This window comes from Polypterus senegalus, chromosome 11, assembly GCF_016835505.1.
Source record: "Polypterus senegalus isolate Bchr_013 chromosome 11, ASM1683550v1, whole genome shotgun sequence".
NCBI lineage: Eukaryota > Metazoa > Chordata > Cladistia > Polypteriformes > Polypteridae > Polypterus > Polypterus senegalus.
Genome location: NC_053164.1, coordinates 62,555,041 through 62,575,530, shown reverse-complemented (window position 1 = coordinate 62,575,530; position 20,490 = coordinate 62,555,041). Strand labels below are relative to the sequence as shown.

Genomic DNA, 20,490 nt, shown 5'->3' with positions numbered 1-20,490 from the left:
GAATGGGAGGGGAGATGATGACGTGACTCCCCCACCCGCCTTAACTGTCAATCCCCCACAAACACAGTCTCTCGGAATTTGCATAAGCACAGCCCTTCATGTGCAATTTTAACTTAGTTACAAAGTGATCAAAACTCACGTTTATATCCTGCGTCCTGTCATTAAACTTGTATCCTGCATTACCCATGGGCATGACAAATGCCAGCGGCAGCCTGTCTATGAACTTAATTTAAACTTTAGGTTTACAACGTGCTTTGTTTCCGAAGTAGCAGCACTTATGAATATGGTTGTATATGTCACTCGCTCGCTTCTTATTGTTTCGCTGCCTTCTCAATTATATAATGCATGTTTGCTTCAGCGCTTTTTGGAGCTCTTCCTGGTTTTCTACGTACTGCGTTGACAGTCAGTTCACGTGATTACGTGGGAGGCGTGATGTCACGTGAAACTCCGCCCCCACAGCTTTCGAGCTCAACTCCATTACAGTATATGGAGAAAAATAGCTTCCAGTTATGACAATTACACGTAGAATTTCGAAATGAAACCTGCCCAACTTTTGTAAGGAAGCTGTAAGGAATGAGCCTGCCAAATTTCAGCCTTCCACCCACACGGGAAGTTGGAGAATTAGTGATGAGTCAGTGAGTGAGTGAGTGAGTGAGTGAGTGAGTGAGTGAGTGAGGGCTTTGCCTTTTATTAGTATAGATATATATATATATGTATAAAGTGACGTGTGAGTCCCAGTCTTGCACCCCAAAACATGAGGCTGAGTCTCAGCACTTTAGAAGAAACAAGACCAACTTCAGCTTGAAACAGGAACAGCAGGGTTATTTATTGTAGCGGGATCTACCACTATGCTGTACACAGACTCAGCAATCAGGCAGAGTTGTGGGCAGGTTAGTGGCCAAGTAATACTGTTCCCTGCATTTCTAATGTTCCTTGCATTACCCATCATTCACAAGCGCTTATAGTGTGACCACGGTTGGCTCGGATTTGCTTTTGAGGCGAGCCACTGCAACGCTGGGAGCCCTGTCAACTGATAGGCTGTCTTTCAATTGTGCTTAGGGACACTCTTCAGCGTGTTGTCCTGTTTAGGGGAGTTCCAAAAGAGTTTAGAAACCTTACATCTCTCCCTTTAGCTTTGTCCACACCGGTGTAGGCAAAGCTATCATCTAAGCCAAGCTCAGCTAGGCAGAGAAAACTTCAGCATTGGTGTGTGTAGCCCCAGGACGGTGGCAAACATCAAAAGCAAAAGCCTGTAAACTAACAGACCAAAACAAAACTAACAGACCAAAAACAAAACTAAATACAGTGGTATCTCTGGTCACGACCGTAATTCGCTCCAAAACTCTGGACGCAACCCGATTTGGTCGTATCCCGAACGTAATTTCCCCATAAGATTGTATGTAAATACAATGAATCCGTTCCAGCCCATGCAAACTGTATGTAAATATTTTTTTAAAGATTTTTAAGCACAAAAATAGTTAATTATACCATAGAATGGAGAGTATAATAGTAAACTGAATATAAAAACCTTGAACAACAGAGAAAACTAACATTATAAGAGTTCGCGCTACACCCTTATGAACCACTCACAGTAAACACTTTTTTATGAGTTTTAAGCACAGAGAAAAAAATGAAAGTTGAAAAATCCTTAATTTATACAAAACCTAACCATAAACAACCAAGAAAACTAATCTTGTATGAGTCGAGTTCTGGCGTGAAGGAAGTGAGGAGGAAGCTGAGTGGAGAGAAGGTTACAGCTTTGAAGGAGAGTCCGGCTCCATGAAGAAGATTTCGATTTAGAAATCGATAGATTTCTAGTAGATATTGACTTCTTGTACTCAGCGGCAAGATCGGTAACATGAACGCCACGCTTATACTTTTCAATGATTTCTTTCTTTAATTGGATTTCAGTTTTCTTTGAACCTTTCTTCTCACCAACACTACCACTCTTCACTTGCTTAGAGCCCATGGTTAATTGCAAAATTAATGCAAAAGCACACGAAATAGAGCACAAAGAGTTCACAGCGAATGCACGCACGTCTGACCGAGAACGATGTACGGGGAGAAACTGAACATGTGCAGAAATCATTGGCACGTACGAACTGGAAGGGAAACTAGCCTCTAGTGTTTTTGTTTGCTACAAGAGCATGTGGTCGTAAACAGATACAAAAGTTTAGCAAAGTTTTTGATTGTAACCTGATTTGTACGTGTTCAGAAACATTTGTGACCAGAGGTTCTACTGTACTGGAATTCAAAAATTAGAAGTATTATAGAAAGATTCAGGAACAACTTAAGTCACAGAAATCATAAACCAAATAACAAAATCCTAAATAATAATAGCAAAATTTCCAAAATTCTGAAAGCCAAAAACAAAATGGCCAGCGTCCGTAAAACTTAACAAAAGATAAGAAGGAAATGGGAACAGAATATAATAGAGGGTGGCCCACGAAAAAGTAGCCCGCCTTCCTGCCAGAGTGGCGCGCCGATAGACTACGCTCATCACGAAAGCTGTGTAGACTGTAAAATGAAGCAACTCGACACACGTAGAAAAGGTTTTTGGCAGCCACCCGTATAATATTCCTAGCTGCAAAGGATTCTTTTAAGTTCATGCAATGATGTTGACAGTACGGAGTCAAAAACAGAACTGATCAAGGTTTGAAAAGATGGCGGTTTTAAATGGTCAGACAGGAAGTGACGTATGTTAACTGGAAGTGATGTAGGTTGACCGGAAGTGATGTTCCTCTGACATCAGTCTGGGCGCCGGAACTGGAAGTGACAATCTTCTGGGCTCCGGAACTGGAAGTGATGTTTTCCTGGGCGCCGGAACTGGAAGTGACGTTCTTGATTCAGATAGGTTTTCCTGCGGCTGGTCTGTAGAGATAGCAGGAGAAGGTTTAATACACCCCGCCCTGGCCTGGCGTGAAATTACCATTACTTGGTCCACACAACGTCCTCCTATTCGCACGTGTGTGACAAGACGTAATGCAAACATGTGAGTACGAGCTGAGCGACATGTATTCCATTCCACAAAGAATCGCAATAGTGGAGGCGTACGTTCTCACGGGTTCCATTAAGGAAACGCGGGACATTTTTGCAACAAAGTTTCCTGCCACGTCACTGTCACGAATTCGGGAGACATTTACAGAAGACAGGATTGTCACCAAAGGATTGTGGCCGCCGAGATCGCCGGACTTAAGCACTTGCGACTTTTATCTGTGGGGCAATTTGAAGGGAAAAGTGTACGCTAATAACCCGAGAACTTTACACCAGTTGAAAGACAATATTCGTAAGGCAATTCGGAGCATTGGCGCCCCAGAGTTGCGTTGCGTATATGACAACATGTTAAGGCGCGCCCAAAAATGCATTGATGCACAAGTAGATCATTTTCAGCACTTTCTGTAAAGAGTGAGTAAAGATTTTCGCATTTCAAGTTCTTTCTTTCTTTATGGAAGGGCGCCTTTTTTCACCACCCTGTACTAAGTCAATGCCACTGCACTGAGACAAGATAATGAACCTGGGGCCTGTAACCAAATTAGGCATCTAACCCCAAGGCCATCAAACATAAACAGACACTTAACATAGTTAAATTATGTACCTTCTGCTTTTAGTTAACTCCCAAAATTAACTTGATACTGAAAGTTAACAATAATGAAACAACAGAAATAAGAATAAAATAGAACATTTTAGCAAAAAGAAAAGAAGTAGTAAATATAGTGATCAAAATACTCCAGGGAGAAATCCACATAAAACCATAATATTGTTGGCCTCTGGATTTCAAAAGTCAGTTACTAGCTAGTGTGTAGGATTTTTTAGAGAACCACATGCTTGCACACATGAACTTGGGTTCATATTTTATGACCAGCAAGTATGGCAGGTCCAGAAACAATTCACACAAAGTTACATTTGCAAAACAAATGAAATTTTGCTTTCAGCAAGATTCATGCCATTTGTGACATAAGAAGAAATGTGTTTAGTTTGTGTCTGCAAGCATTTTCCAACATTAATTACACATGCACCAGTCTGTTATTTAGTATACAAATGACATTTGTCATTTCTAGTGGAAAAGAAAAATAATCTGACTTGTTTCTTATTACATGTAAATGATATTTTATTAAGCTCTAAGACATGGTTGTGATTATTATGGTATTGCAATATAGACTTTGCCAATTTTGATGACAATCTTAGCAACTGTTTTTCTAAAAAGACAAAAATAAAACTTGCTCCCTCATTGTTCTTGAAATATTCATATCTTCAACTGCAGAAATCAAGAAATAGAAAAGGTCAGTTGCTATGTAACGGTAGGGTTGGAGAGGAGACTTTTCATGTAGTGAGTTTTCCTGTAGAGGAAAAATAATGTGATAATGAGTAGATAATATGCAGCATGTCACATTTTAAAAGCATACTTTGTACTTCTCTGTTGGAATGCGAACGAATGTGAACAAGAGACATAAACAAAATTGTTTTTATTGGTGTGTTTGAATTATTTGTTTTATGCATCTATAGAAAAGAACACAAGTGAACATGGAAGTGTGAACAATAATTTAGGACAATGTATTCCTTGTTTTCCAATCCGCAAAAATACCTTTATTGAGCTACGTAATTTTACATTACAAAATCACATGCACAACTAATCTTAGAGTTAGTTACTCAAAACTGTATGTGAAACAAAAAGTTTATGCATACATAGTGCATATCACTATGTACCTAAAGGTGCCTGCATCCAGTCCCAGTTATTCTTACCATTTGATGATACTGTTTCCCAGTTTTTGTATTTTCTTAGAGAAGTGTTCTATGACCATGTCTTGATGATTTGTTCTGTTTTTGGGTGTTTTTGTTACAATTCTGTACTATTTCCACTGCACATGTCTTTTTCTTTTGGTATTTGGTTAATTTTTTTTTCTTGGCTATTGACTGCATGGTGTTGTGTGTCAATGACAAGCATAAGCTTACTTACAGTTACTTCATCAAACAGTCAGCACATTGTTGTTCATTAAATAAGTATTTTTGAATATGTAATACTCAAAAATAACGATAATAGAATGTAATTATATGCACTAATAGGCTACATTAAATACATGCTTTTTAACAGTTCTTTACAGTGTCATTGTCACTATAGTTAAAAACGTGGTCCAAATAGGCTTGTAGTGACTCAATAGTTGTCACAGTCAGTAGATTCCAAATAATTTTCATTTCTTAGTTGTTGTGGGTCTGTAACTATTTGTACTTCAAATTTCTTAACCATTACCTTTTTAAAAGAAGTACCTGATAGACTTAATGGAGAAAGAGTTAAAAGGAGCACAAAAAAAAGCGGAAATATGTATACGTACAAAACAATTCAGTTGAGTGTTTTGTTAAAAGACAATGGCAAAAGCACATATAAAAAAGAAGAATTTCACCAATTGTGAAGTGGAGGTCCTACTCATTGAAGTGGAGGCAAGGAAAAACATTTTGGTGCCTTAAGAAGTGGTATGAACAATACAAAGATCTTGATGAAATGATATTCAAAAGTTCAAGTTCAGAAAGTCACACAGTGCCCGAAAAAAAAAGAAATGGTCAAATGTCAAAATTGACGTGAAAATGGGAGTTGTAGCCCACCGTCTGAGTGTCACACAGAAGTTTATTAGGGCAAAGAGAAAAGTAAAAAAAATATTGAAACTGTGAAGAAAAAAATTTTGTTATTAAAGTAGAATGTTGGAAACTTCATCTTAGAATCGATGTTTCTAAAATACCATTGCAACTAAAATAGCATATAAAATGCTTTATGTTCTATGTGTGTGAATCACTACTTGTTCCTTAAACGCGCTTTCTTTATCAGCAGTAGTTATGAGCTAGAGCCCATCCAGGGATTGTTTCTGCCTTTTGCAAGATGCTTGCTGGGACACACACAACCCTGAATGGAATAATTTAATGCAGCAATACTGTTTCTCTCAAATATACCAACCACCAATTCCTGTCCTTCTGTTTTCTTTCTCCACATAACCAACTGCCACACAATGAATTTTGTAAGAAATTTAAAACCAGCTGCAAGCTTATAATGCAGATTCTTCATAACTTTTATGTAACATTGAAAAATCTTCATTATACATGTTTAATTATTCCATCCATCCAGGGTCACACCAGCTCCAGCAAGCAATCAAGTGCGAGGCAGGAACAAACCCTGGATGGGGCGCCAGCTCATCACTATCACTGTGCCACCGCACACTCACCTATTTAATTATTAACAATATACATTACTTAAAGGAAGTTAATGATTTATGTCCATCCATCCATCCATTATCCAACCTGCTATAATCTAACTACAGGTTCACGAGGGTTTGCTGGAGCCAATCCCAGCCAACAGAGGGCGCAAGGCAGGATACAAGCCCCGGGAAGGGCGCCAGCCCACCACAGTAATGATTTATGTGTAAAATGTAATATGCATACTTTAATGGATTTAATCAAAAACGATATCAAGTATCCATCCTAGTATTCTAACAGCATGCAGTTCTAAGAGGATAGCTCTTGGAAATCTAAATTGACTTAGAAGCCAGTCACCACCATCTATAAATACGCACTCTCTTCTATTGAATTGAACTGAATTCCTTTATTGTCATTGTATGATACAATGAGAATTAATATACAAATCCTCCATAACCTTCTTTTCCCATTAAATTATAATATAACTATAGTAATAATCTGATAAAAAAAAATAATGAAAAGTATACAATAGGCAAGCGTAAGTACAATGAACATGAACATATAGTGCAGTTAATGCACATGGTTCATAAAGTGGCTCAGGTTGTGCACTTGATGGACTGATTGAGTGCGTTTATAGCACTTCGGATGAAACTTTTTCTGAGCCTCAAGGTCTGTGCAGGAAAGGTTATGAAGCATTTGCTGGATTGGAGAAGTTCACATAGTCTGTGGCATGGCTGGGTGGAATCTATGCAGATGCTGGTGGATGTCCTGAGGCAGCGAATATCCTTATATATCCTGGTAATCCTCTGCGCTCTCGACACAGCTATGATATCACACACACATACAATGGGTTAAAATACTCTGAGTGGTGCCCTGAGAGCAACTATGCTAAAGCAGCTATGGTACTTGGAATAGTTTGTTCATTCTATGCACCATTATATTGTTACATATCACACACATACACATCAGTTAAATTTGTAAACTATATGCAATTCATTTTGGTGGATTTGATAAATCCTGCGTCAATGATGTGAATCTAAAAAAGGGAGACCACACAGAAACTGTAGCACTGCTTTGATGCTGGGTGACTCCAGTTAGCAAAACCGAGTAGAAAAGTGCGTATGCAAAATTGGAGGCTTCTGTGAGAATGTGTGGACTTTATGCCAAGTTTAGCTTTTATAAATCACAATGTGAGCGTGGAAGCAGGCGTATGCAACATTTTTGTGCATACGCACCGTTTATAAATGAGGCCCCTGGTCTGGAGATTTGCTGATATGTTATAGTGTCAGAAAAATAATGAATCATTAAGGTGCACATAATGCAGTCATGACGTTGTTTTAAGTGTAACGTAAAATGATAAGGAGTTATTTATTTACTCTAGGCTTACATGACTCCTTTTCTCAAAATGCAGTTGTAGTTAGTTGTCTCAGAAAAAAATGAAACAGTAAATGAATCCATAAATGAAGTTGCACAGAATATTTCTATGTTTTAAGATAGACACGTTTGAATATTTGCCAATGCTTTTCAAAAAGAGATTTTGAAATTTCAAATCTTGTACAATATACTGTATCTGAGAAATTTTCTATGAAAACCGAAGTATCTTGACAAATTTCCTTGAAGAATAAATTTGACAAATTTCAACAAAATTAATCTACAAGTCAAATTGTTTTAGAGACAGACAGACATGACAATCACAGTAGGTGCTTTTCACATTATATGTGAACGCACTTAAGACAATATTAGAAAATCAAATCTACTTTTGTTTTATTGGTGGAATTACTAGGATGTTAATGCAATATTTGAAATCTATTTGTAATATTGAAAGCTATTAAAATACCTGAATAAGGGTTTTTTAAAAAAATAAATCATTTTAATTAGAAAGAAATATTTATACATTTATACATATACATATAATGGTATTAAATATTACAATTTTATAAGTTTTACAAAGTAAAAACATACGTATCTTGTACCTTTGTAGCACATGAAAGGCATCAAAACATCACAGGTTGAATCCATCCAGGAGCCGTCCATCTGTGCATAAACACAAAAGAAGTTCCTTTTCCAGTTGTAATAATTTGGGATTTCTCCATTGGACCACTGCCAGAAGTCTATATCATGATAGAGCCCAATCCAGAAATCATAATAATTATGAGGATAGTTTTTTGAAATGTTTGACAGCTGCTGATTCATCTCTTGATTTGTAACAGTCACCAGATCCGAGTTGTTACTTCTACAGAAGGTCTGAGCCGCATTCCATGACATGGGGGTTGATACAAAATAAAAATCTGCTTCACTGCAGGTAATAAGCAATATGAAGTCTGGAATACAAAAAGTTAAACAATTGACAAAAAGCAAAAAAATGTGGAATACAAGAATGAATCCATAAATTGGTCAAAGCCCTTATTGTGAAATGTTTTTTAGAACTTTTTCAAGAACCACATAGACCTCATGTTCAGATCTACAACATATTTAAAAGCAGACATTAATAAAGACTTTCATATTCACAGATCTTTTCATGTGTTATCCTGTTTCTTGAATACACTATTGGCTAGTTTTATTTAATTTACCTGTTTCCGATTTTAATCATTATATAAATCACTTTAATACTCTGACAACTCTTAAGATTTTCTAATTCTGTAAGTCCAGAAGTTACTATTGTAGATTTAAAAATCAGACTGAAGAAAAGGCACAGATGGGAAAAATTAACCAAAAAGGTAAATTAGTGAGGAACTGGGAGAACTCTGTGATTTTGAATGACTTTAATAGACATTTACTGAGAAAATATGCAAATGAATGTTGTGCCTCAATTATATGAAGCAAAAAAATTGGAAATGCGTGGCCCAAAACCAGCACTGGCACTTATAGTTGCTCCTGGGTTGGCCAACTTCACTCCCTGGGTGCCAGCATGTCCAAGCAACTGCTAACAGCACACAACCAAGAAAATTAATAATAGTTCAAGTAGAAAAAATATCAGAAAGCACCATGCAAATGAAAAACATTACAAATAAAGTGGTGATGTCCAAATAAGTTTGATTTTTCTGAACAAAATCAGAAGACCTGGCAATCTTACTCTCAACCCCAGGTTTCCTTTTACCCACTGCATAAATGCCCCTTCAAATTTAAGATACAATATCCCTGTTGTGCAAGGAAATGAAATTAAAGTAGCAAAATTATCTGACAGTACGTGAGAAAATGGAATTGTTAAGATTTTCTAGAATAAGAATTATATTTCCTTTAATCTAAAGAAAAATGATAAAGCTTAAAATGAGAAAAAATGAACATCCTTAAGCAAAGTAATTCAGGATTAAAGCAATACATACTTTGTTCAAAAATAGATAACAGCTGTAAACAAAAATATTAGCTTATTTGAAAATCATGTATCTTATGATATTTGTGTAAATGACCTGAAAACAAGTAATTAGGGTTTACTTAAAAAAAACACCAGAAGCAAAGATGACTCAAACTAAACTATTTATTTGCTGAAATGCATTTTGTGTTGCATGCAGCAAAATATTAGTCTTAAAAATTGTGTGATTTTTAAAACAAAAATTAGTCTTAAATTTTCTCCCATCAATTTGGATATTTAAATTGAGTTTTTCAAAATTAAGTTGATTTTTAACTTCAGAACACTATTTTGTATATTTTTTATTTCTTGTTAATATTACATATACAACACAAACAAGCAAAATAATGTTACTCATCATGGGCCTCATGTGTAAACGGTGCGTGCGCACAAAAATGTTGCATACACCTGTTTCCACACTTGCATCGAGATGTATAAAAACTAAACTTGTTGTAAAGCTACGAACAATTTCCTGGCAAAATAGACCATATGTACGCTCATTCCTGCTCATTTTGTAAATGGGTGACACTCAGCACTAAAGCAGTTCTGCTGTTTCTGTGCAGTTTCCCTTTCGTTTTTAGATTTGTATCCATGAAATGGGATTCAGATACACTGAAATTAATTGCAAATCGTTTATAAATTTAAGGCACTCAATTGTAATCAATCTGTAACAATGCAATGGTGCATGGAATGGCCAAACTATTCCAACTACCATGACTGCTTTAGTGTTGCAAATGGAAAAATTAGAAGAGAACATGTGTTTACAGGTCATACTTATTTATTGTCTAATGATGACCACTGGCTTCTAAGTTGATTTAGATTTCCAAGAGCAATCCTCTTGGAGCTGTGTGCTGTTAGAAAACTAGGATGTACACTTGATACCATTTTTATGATGAAATGCACTAAAGTAAGTATATTACATTTTAAATAGATACATTTTTAACTTAATTTCATTAATTTATACTGTTAATAATTAAACATGCAGGGGCACGGAGGTGCGTGGAAGCGCTGCTGCTTCACAGTAAGGAGGTCATGTCCCGGATGTTTCTTGTCTGGAGTTTGTATGTTTTCCTGGTGGGTTTCCTCCAAATGCTTCGGTTTCCTTCCAGACGCATGCAGGTTAGGGGATTTGGTGATGCTAAATTGACGCTACTAGTATATATGTGTGCTTGTATTCACCCTATAATTACCTGGCACCCTGTCTCGGGATTGTTCCTGCTTTGCGCTTGATGCTTGCTGGGACTGGTGTGACCCTGGATGGAATAATTAAACATGTATAATGAAGATTTCTTAATGTTCCTTACATTTTCTGAACACTCAAGTGTTCTAAGTTTATAGCTAGTTTTACTATCACTGTGTGGCTTTCTGAACTTTAATATGCCACTCTATCAATTTCCTTTTGTTGCTTATACCACTGCTTAAGCCACCAAATAGTACATTTTTCTTTGCCTACACTTCACTGAGCAGGAACTCCACTTTGCATTCACTGAAATTCTTCTTTTTTACATGTGCTTTTGCCATTTTCTTTTAACAACACTGAACAGAAGGGGCTATTTACAGTATATTGATTTGTATATTGAAATAGGTGTAATTCTGGTAGGAGTAGGGGGAACTGTAGGTTCATGCATGTGCATTGTGATTGTGATTTATAAACATAAAGTTTGTAGAACTTTGCTTATGTTCAGTTTTATGCATCTGAATTTTTTGTGTGTACGCACATTTCTAGTTTTGTCCTTATGCTATGTTTTAAGTGTATATTATATGCTAGGCACTACACACGAGGCCCCTAGTACTTTATTTGATAAATTAACCCATTCTTCAAATAGGAGTGTTAAAATGTATAAGCTAAATATATTGTAAAAGAAAATCACCCTTGTTCAGATTTTAATCTTTTGGAAAGTGGTAGAAAATGGCCACCATAATAGTATAAGCCTGATGGATCTTTGGAGAGAATGTGCCTTTACCAGTCAAGCAAAATGAAATGAAATAAATAGTTAAAAAGAAGAAAAGAAACAGAGATAAGATACTGTCAAAAGTCAGAAATAACTGACTAAGAGGTTTATAGATATTGAAAGGTAGTGGTAAATTGAATCTCAGCTTTGGCAACTACAGTCAAACTAAGCCAGACCTGTGCACCAAGTACTTGGGACAGCCATCTTTTCAGTTGCTAAAACTGCTTTTTCTGTCACAGTTGTCACAGATGGCAGCATCGAACACAAGTTAGGCATTTGGACAGGCTAATACTTTGTTTATTGCCAGTATATACATATTTTTCATTCAAGATGCTATAAATGTAAATGCTTTAAGTTACATAATTATATATACATAATTACATAACTTTATATACAAAGTATAAAAACATTGAAAGTACTGGCAAAAAAACCTTCAAGAACAATAATATAACTAAGAAATGTCTTTGAAACAAAAAAGATAGTAATCAGTTATTTTGTTTAAGGCTCATTTCTGAACACCCTACTTGAAGACCCTACTAGGATGTGCTTGAAGTTTGTCATTTTTAACTTGACAAACTCATTTTGATTACATAGCACAGACTATTACATATCTTTATTTTTCATTGGTTTTGCAAGCTTAGAATGAGAAAGGCTTGCTCATTATTAAAATAAAATCAAATAGTATTTAATGTTTTAGATTTCCATCCCTATTATAGCATCTTTCACTCTTATTTTCAAATGTTGACATCCATATACACACATGCATAGGCACTGCATTTGTGATGAATTTTTAAAGTTTGATTCTTTCATCAGAATTAATGGAATGTGACTTTTTTAATCACTAGTTTACTTTGACTCAATCTCAAAGTGATCCTAGAATTTGTGGTATAGCGGGTCCACAGCTTCAAAAGAATGGACAGTTTTAAATAATCCAGATAGTCATGTCAATCTCCACGGGTGGGATTGGCACTTGGGGAGTTAATGAGGTAACTAGGGCAAATCGCATCTGCACGGAAGAGTGTGATCCTTCTCAATTGCTTCATCGGCTTCCTGCGGTGCGTGATTAAGATGCTGCGCCCACGGAGCCGAATAAGTACAGGCTGGCACAGGGGGAGAGAGATCAGAGAAGAAAAAGAGAAAGAGAAAGAAAGAGAACTGAGGTTAAAGATGTGAAGCACAGTCTTGGGAGGACGATCTGGCCACCTGGAACAGGAAGGCAGCACGGACGGAGGTATAGGCTGTGACACTGTAGGGGCTGGTTTGCCCCACTGAATATTTGCATGGAGTGGGGCGAGCATGGCAAATGACCTCCCTATGGATCCGAGGTACAACTGCAGGAGCATGAAGGAAGATGGGAGGAGAGCTGACCTCAGACAGTTTGGAAGCCAAGCTGGGGTCGGAGGAATGCAGTTTGTGGCTGCTGAGTCTCCACCATTGACTGCATTTTAACCTCTGGTTTTAAGGGATTTATTTATTTTTTTTATCCCACACTTTTCACTTGGTTTTATGGATTATTTATGGACATTTGGAACACTGCACTGCGAACATTGTTTTGTTTGAATTTGTTTTTAATAAAAGTACCTTGGCACTTTTCCACCATCCCCTGGCTCCATGTGAGATTTGTCCCCATTAATTCGAGAGGCTCCCATATGTGAAGATGGAGTCTGGAGTGGACCCACATCGTCACAGATTTGTCATCACATTCTAAATTCAGTCTGATTTTGGAGATGGAATAAAACACATTTTACTTAACAAGGCTGTGAGGGTTATTTTGTAGAAAACTGCTAGTTTGCCTGTAATAAGTTGCGCTCTTTCTTTGTTTTTTCAACTTTATGGTTGACACTCTGCAGCCACTACTTGAGGACAAGCATCTAAGATGCCTCTCTTTGTTCACCTCAAGAAAGTCATCATAGTCAAGGAAATGGCTTTTTTTGTATGTGTGTTTCATGGAGATTTCTATTAGTGCTTGATCCTGAATGAGGCCCCACTAAATCTTTTAGATTATCAAGCCATTGAAGTTAAGATCTTCTCTGCCTGTTACCCTATCATTGAAAGATTAGAGCATTTACCAATACTGTCAATGTTATTTCTGAAAGTCCATTTAATTATTAAATTTACCAAATATACATAATTCTAGCTTTACCTGTTTTCCTAGTTAGAGTGTTAACTCTCCAGTTTTGTTTGTGCTAATAAGCAAAAGTTGAACCAAAGGATATGTGTTCAGTACATGATTTGAAATATGTTTGGGCAACAATATACTAGATATGATGAGCACCATTATTGCAAATTACCCAGGATACAGAGCAGACCAGTGAGTGTGGATATCCACTAGGACTGGTGGCTGCAGGTTGGCACATCCCAGTATTTCATTGAGTCTTTCTTTCCATGTCTTTAAACTTAATCCACTTAATGACACATACATTTGCACCCAGGACTTCAAAATATATGTTTCAACATTTTTCATATTAAATTAGTTTTATGTAAAAAAAGAATTTTTCTTTCTGACTTACCAATTAAAATGAGGATGACCCGTATCAGTTTCTCCATGTCAGGAAGCTGCAGATTGGAAGATAATGATATTCACCATACAGCATACAGTATAAAGAAGTAGAGAAAGGATACATGGTTTATATTAACCATTTGTAGTATTTACTATTTACTGTTTCTCAAGAAAAATAGCTTACAGGTCCAGGTATTCTCCCAAAGCAATAACAATTAATTCTTTAAAATGGAGTAATTAACAAAAATAGTTAAAAATTACAGTACGTTTTCTTTTTGGAACAGCTTTAAAATTATGCGTTTGTTTAGCACTCAAGCACATATCACAATGAATATTTAAGTATAAAGTCAAATACTAAGATTTTAAACTTTTAGCAAACGCAAACCATGAAACCCAGCCACAGGGGATGCGCAAACCAGTGTGTTTCTTTGCACCAGTCCAAAGTTCGGATAAATGGGGAGGGTTATGTCAGGAAGGGCATCCGGTATAAAATTCTGCCAGATCAATATGAGGACAACAGATTTCCATACCGGATCTGTCGAGTCCCGGGTTAATAACGACTGCCACCAGTACTGTTAGCCAACAAGGTGCTGGTAGAAATTGGGCTACTGTTGGCCAAAGAAGAAGAGGGGGAAGACGTGTCCAGAGACAGGAGGAGAGGAGGAAGGTAAAGAGAGTGGAACTGAGGGTAGGAACTTTGAATGTTGGATGTATGACTGGTAAAGGGAGTAGAGTTAGCTGATATGATAAAGAGAAGGAAGGTTGATATATTGTGTGTGCAAGAGACTAAATGGAAGGGGAGTAAGGCCAGGTGAATCGGAAGTGGATTCAAAATGTTCTATCATGTTGTGGATGGGAGGAGAAATGGGGTAGGGGTTATTCTGAAGGAACAGTATGTCAAGAGTGTTTTAGAAGTGAAAAGAGTGTCAAACAGAGTAATGATTATGAAGCTGGAAATTGGAGGTGTGATGATGAATATTGTTAGTGCATATGCCCCAGAAGTTGGGTGTGCAATGGATGAGAAAGAAGATTTCTGGAGTGAGTTGGATGAAGTGATGGAAAGTGTACCCAAGGGACAGAAATTGGTGATTGGAGCGGATTTCAATGAACACGTTGGTGAAGGGAACAGAGAAGATGAGGAGGTGATGGGTAGGTATGGTGTCATGGAGAAGAATGAAGAAGGTCAGATGATAGTGGATTTTCCGAAAAGGATGGGCATGGCTGTGGTGAATACATATTTTAAGAAGAGGGAGGAACATAGGGTGACGTACAAGAGTCAAATGGTGGAAGCTGAAAAAGGAAGACTGCAAGGTTAAGTTTAGTGAAGAGGTAAGACAGGCACTGAGTGGCAGTGAAGAGTTACCAGACAGATGGGCAACTACAGCAGAAGTAGTAAGGGTGACAGCATGAAGGGTGCTTGACGTGACATCTGGACAGAGGAAGGAGGAAAAGGAAACCTGGTGGTGGAATGGAGAAGTACAGGAGAGTATACAGAAGAAGAGGATGGCGAATAAGAAGTGGGATAGTGAGAGATGTAGAAAATAGAAAAGAGTACAAGAAGATATGGTGCAAAGTGAAGAGAGAGGTAACAAAGGCTAAATAAAAGGTGTATGATGAGTTGCATGAGAGATTGGACACGAAAGAGCCGATTGGCTAGACAGAGAGACCGAGCTGGGAAAGATGTGCTACAGGTTAGGGTGATAAAGGATAAAGATTGAAACATACTCACAAGCGAGGAGGGTGTGTTAAGAAGATGGAAAGACTACTTCGAGAATCTGATGAATGAAGAGAATGAGAGGAAAGAAGGTTTGATGATGTGAATCAGGAAGTACAATGGATTAGCAAGGAGGAAGTAAGGACAGCTACTGTATAAAGAGGATGAAGAATGGAAAGGCCGTTAGTCCAGATGGCATACCTGTGGAAGCATGAAGGTGTTTAAGAGAGATGGCAGTGGAGTTTTTAACCAGATTTTTTAGTGGAATCTTTGAAAGTGAGAGGATGCTTGTGGAGTGGAGTAGAAGTGTACTGGTACCATTTTTTAAGGATAAGGGGGATGTGCACAGCTGTAGTAACTACAGGGGGATAAAATTGATGAGCCACAGCATGAAGTTATGGGAAAGAGTAGTGGAAGCTAGGTTAAGAAGGGAGGTGATGATTAGTGAGCAGCAGTATGGTTTCATGCCAAAAAACAGCACAACAGATACGATGTTTGCTCTGAGGGAGTTGATGGAGAAGTATAGAAAAGGCCAGATGAAGTTGCATTGTGTCTTTGTTGATCTGAGGAACGTATATGACAGTGTACTATTGTATGATGAAATCGTGAGTAGCAGAGAAGTATGTATGAATTGAACAGGATATGTACAAGAAAAGTGTAAGATAGTGGTGAAGACTGCGGTAGGAGTGATGGACGCATTCAACGTGGAGGTGGGATCACATAAGGGATCAGCTCTGAGCCCTATCTTATTTGAAATGGTGATGGACAGGTTGAAAGAAGAGATTAGACTGGAGTCCCTTTGGACTATGATGTTTGCTGATGACATTGTGATCTTTAGTGAGAGTAGGGAGCAGGTTGAGGAGACCCTGGAGAGATGGAGATATGCTCTAGAGAGGAGAGGAATGAAGGTCAGTAGGAACAAGACAGAATACATGTGTGTAAATGAGAGGGAGGACACTGGAATGGTGAAGATGCAAGGAGTAGAGTTGGCGAAGATGGATGAGTTTAAATACTTGGGATCAATAGTACAGAGTAAAGGGGATTGTGGAAGAGAGGTGAAAAAGAGAGTGCAGGCAGGGTGGAATGGGTGGAGAAGAGTGTCAGGAGTAATTTGTGAGAGATGATTAGATGGATGGATGGTTATCAGCAAGAGTTAGAGGGAAGATCTACAGGACAGTAGTGAGACTAGCTTTGTTTTATGGGTTGGAGACGGTGGCACTGATCAGAAAGCAGGAGACAGAGCTGGAGGTGGTAGAGTTAAAGATGCTAAGATTTCCATTGGGTGTGACGAGGGTGGACAGGTTTAGAAATGATTACATTAGGGCAGAGGTCACTAACAGGCGGACTGCGGTCCAGGTCCGGGCCAAGAAGCTGTCTCATATGGACCCAGACTTACAGCCAAAACAGAAGGTTATGATTTAAAACCTGACCGGGCACTTCTATTTACAGTTTTGGTAGTCTTTACGGTAATGTTTTGTGGATGAGGAAATGCACAGACCAATTGTATGCGCATTAAGCCATTTCACGTGATACCACTCAGCCAGTCAAGTCTGTGGATTCTAGGTGGTGAACATTGCTTTACTTTACTTTACAGTGCAGACAGATGAGAGAGTTAGAGGCAAGGAAGAGAGACGGTAGAAAGAAAACAAAAGATAGCGATACACGTAGAATAAACAAAGAGAAAAATAAGCCGAAGAAAGTGAGAGATTTTCTGGAAAAAGAAAAGACGGGTGAGACAGAGAAAGGGACAGAAAAATAAGGAACAAATGGCACAAAAAGGAAAGTGAACAGTGAAAATAGGCCATTAATCCGGAATGGACAAACTCATTTCTGTTCATACTTCCCACTGGGAGCACTAAACCAGTGTGTCTCATATGTTCAGAAACTGTGGCACTTGTTAAAAGTGCCAATGTGAAATGACATTATGAGATGAAACATAAAGGTTTCAAACAAACACACCCACTCAAATCCAAAGTGAAATCACAGAAAATAATTAGTCTCAGAGACCCAATATGACCAGTCCACCAGGATCCTGAGCCACACATTCACTGCCTAACAACGTGCTTATGAGTGTTCCCTCAGAGTTGCTTGGATTTTGGGTCAACACAAAAAGCCATTTACTGATGGAGGGGTTGGCAAAGAATGCATGAGTGCAGTAGCTGAAATACTACTTGAGGTAAAACAAAAACAAGAGCTGTGTCAAACAGCACTTTAAATGGGTAAATGATGGGCCTCTTCAGATGCAACTGGTTGATTTCCAAGCAGATGTGGCCCTGAAAGAGCAGTGTGGAAGAACTGACCCTTCCACTTTCTGGCTCCAAATGGTCCCTGAGACAACTTTCCCAGGTCTGAGGAAAGTAGCCTTGTAAATCTTGACCATGTTTGGCTCCACAAACAACTGCGAGGCAGCTTTCTCCACAATGAACATAATCAAAACTAAATATCGTTCCAGGCTCACCAATGAACACCTCCACATGTCTATGAGATGGGCTCTGGCTCCATTCAAGCCCAGGTTTAAAATTCTGGCAGGACAAGCTAGAGCTCAATTCTCTAACTGAGCAAAAAAGTGGGGCGATGAATATAAGAGGGAAAGAAAGTGAGCATTTAAAACTGTTTTTGAGATGTGTTGAGATTTATTATCTGTAAAATTGGTTGAGACTGTTGAGTCAAGATGTGAAACAGAAAAGGGGAAATTCAAGCTTTTTCTCCATTTATTTTATTTTTCTGAAGTCAAGCACTTTATTTAAACATGCACAATTTTCACATTTTATTTATTTTGTCTTATTTTGAAATGCAGCCCTACTTTTATTTAGTAAATTTAAGAACATTATATACTGTGACAGAACATTATACATATCTGCAGTCATACATACATGTTCTGTTCCATGTTACGTGACAATAAATATTGTCAAAAAGCTTTTGAATTGTACTGAACTAATTTGATTTGAAATTCTGGCACTGATTACATGCAGATGCTGATACAACTACTAGGCTACTTAAATATATATGATACTAAATAGTTAGACAACATGATCTTCCGGACCATTGCTTCAAGAAATTTTCTCTAATTGGACCTCTTTAGATTTTAGTTGAATACCCCTGCATTAGGGGGTCAGCTGGGGTTGGACAGTTGGGAGACAAAGTCAGAGAGGCAAGATTGTATTGGTTTGGACATGTGCTGAGGAGAGATGCTGGGTATATTGGAAAAAGGATGTTAAAGTTAGAGCTGCATGGCAAGAGGAAAAGAGGAAGGCCTAAGAGAAGGCTGATGGATGTGGTGAGAGAGGACATGCAGGTGATAGGAGTGACAAAGCAAAATGCAAAAGACAGGAAGATATGGAAAACGATGATCTGCTGTGGCAACCCCTAACAGGAGCAGCCGAAAGAAGAAGAAGAAGTAAATGTAAACCATGACATTACTATAAGTCTGCTGTTCACAATCACACACTAATCTGTACTTAATCTAGGAGATTTGTTTCTTTTTTTATTGATTTTAATTAGAAACAGATAACATTCCATACCGTCAAAACAAATGTAACAAATCAAAACAAAATTTGAACCCCATCGAAGAGAAAGAGTGAGGAGCCAGCAACCGCAACTACTCTATAAAAGGAGCAAGAAAAGCAGGGTATTATTTTCCTTGAGATGGAAGCTTATTCTAAAATGTTATTGATTCAATCCTGCCATATTTTTAAAAAGTTCTGATGAGATCTTTTAAGTGAGAATTTGACTTTTTCCAGTTTCAAATAGTATAGAACATTGGTTACCCACTGACTTAGGAGTGGTGGGGTGGGATTCTTCCAGTTGAGTAAGATAAGTCTACATGCTAGTAGTGTAGTAAAGGAAATTGCAATTTGTATGTCCTTCTCCAGTTTAAGACCATCTGGGAGTCCACCAAACACAGCTGTTCATGGGTTAGGCGTGATTGTGACACCAAGGCTGTCTGATAGGAATGCAAAGATTTTTGACCAAAATGTTGTTAATTTGGTGCACGCCCAAAACATTTGCACATATAGAGTTTGAATGTATTCTGTGCATGGCTGCCTTCCATTCCTTTTCTGAAATATTGAGTGACAGTTTTTGCAATATTGTCTGAAACAGAATAAACAGATGATGGGCTGCGACTCACCTTTTCACGTCCACTGCGATATCTGACTACTTCTTTTTTTTTTCGGGTGCTGTGTGACTTTCTGAACATGAACTTTTGAGTGTCTCCGCCACTCTTTTTTCCACATGCTTTTGCCATTGTCTTTTAACTAAATGTTGAACGGAAGGTGATATTTATATTGATTTGCATCTTCAAATATGTAAAATTCAAGGAGGAGTCGGGGTGGGGCTGTAGGTGCGTGCACATGTGTTAAATTTCATGTTCGTTGGGATTTGTAAAGGTTAAGTGCATGGAACTTGGCGTACGCACAGATTTATGCATCTGGTTTTTTTGTTCGCACCCACCTGTCCACTTTTGTTCGTACACCATGTTTTAGTTTGAATTCTACGCATGGCGTTATACATGAGGCCCCAGGTATACAGCTTGTATATTTGCTACCAAGTAGTAAAATTGAAAGTTGGGTAGTGCCATGCCCTCTTCTGCTTCAGGTCATTGTAGAGTCACCCTTTGGATGGCGATTTGTTTCATATTAAATTTTATAATGTTCAGCCTGTGATGATGAATGCCAAATTGAATGAATGAAAATGCAGAGTAAAATTTCAACAAACAGTTTGTTTGTTTTACAAAAAAAAATCAGACAAAATGAGTGTTCCACTGAGAGAGGTAAAGACATCAAATGTTATCTTTGACCTT

At 37.9% G+C, this 20,490-nt stretch overlaps 1 protein-coding gene across 1 annotated transcript in view; it reads right to left on the bottom strand.

Annotated features, from left to right (window-relative positions):
• LOC120539082 (C-type mannose receptor 2-like) overlaps positions 1 to 20,490 on the bottom strand; it is a 74,421-nt gene that overhangs the window by 30,176 nt on the left and 23,755 nt on the right. Inside the window, exons 2-3 of the mRNA XM_039768817.1 lie at positions 13,986 to 14,031; positions 8,151 to 8,498 (exon numbers count right to left, since the gene is read on the bottom strand). Of these exons, the coding sequence (XP_039624751.1) occupies positions 8,151 to 8,498; positions 13,986 to 14,022 (385 nt within the window). The 5' untranslated portion in view covers positions 14,023 to 14,031. The remainder of the gene's footprint in view (positions 1 to 8,150; positions 8,499 to 13,985; positions 14,032 to 20,490) is intronic.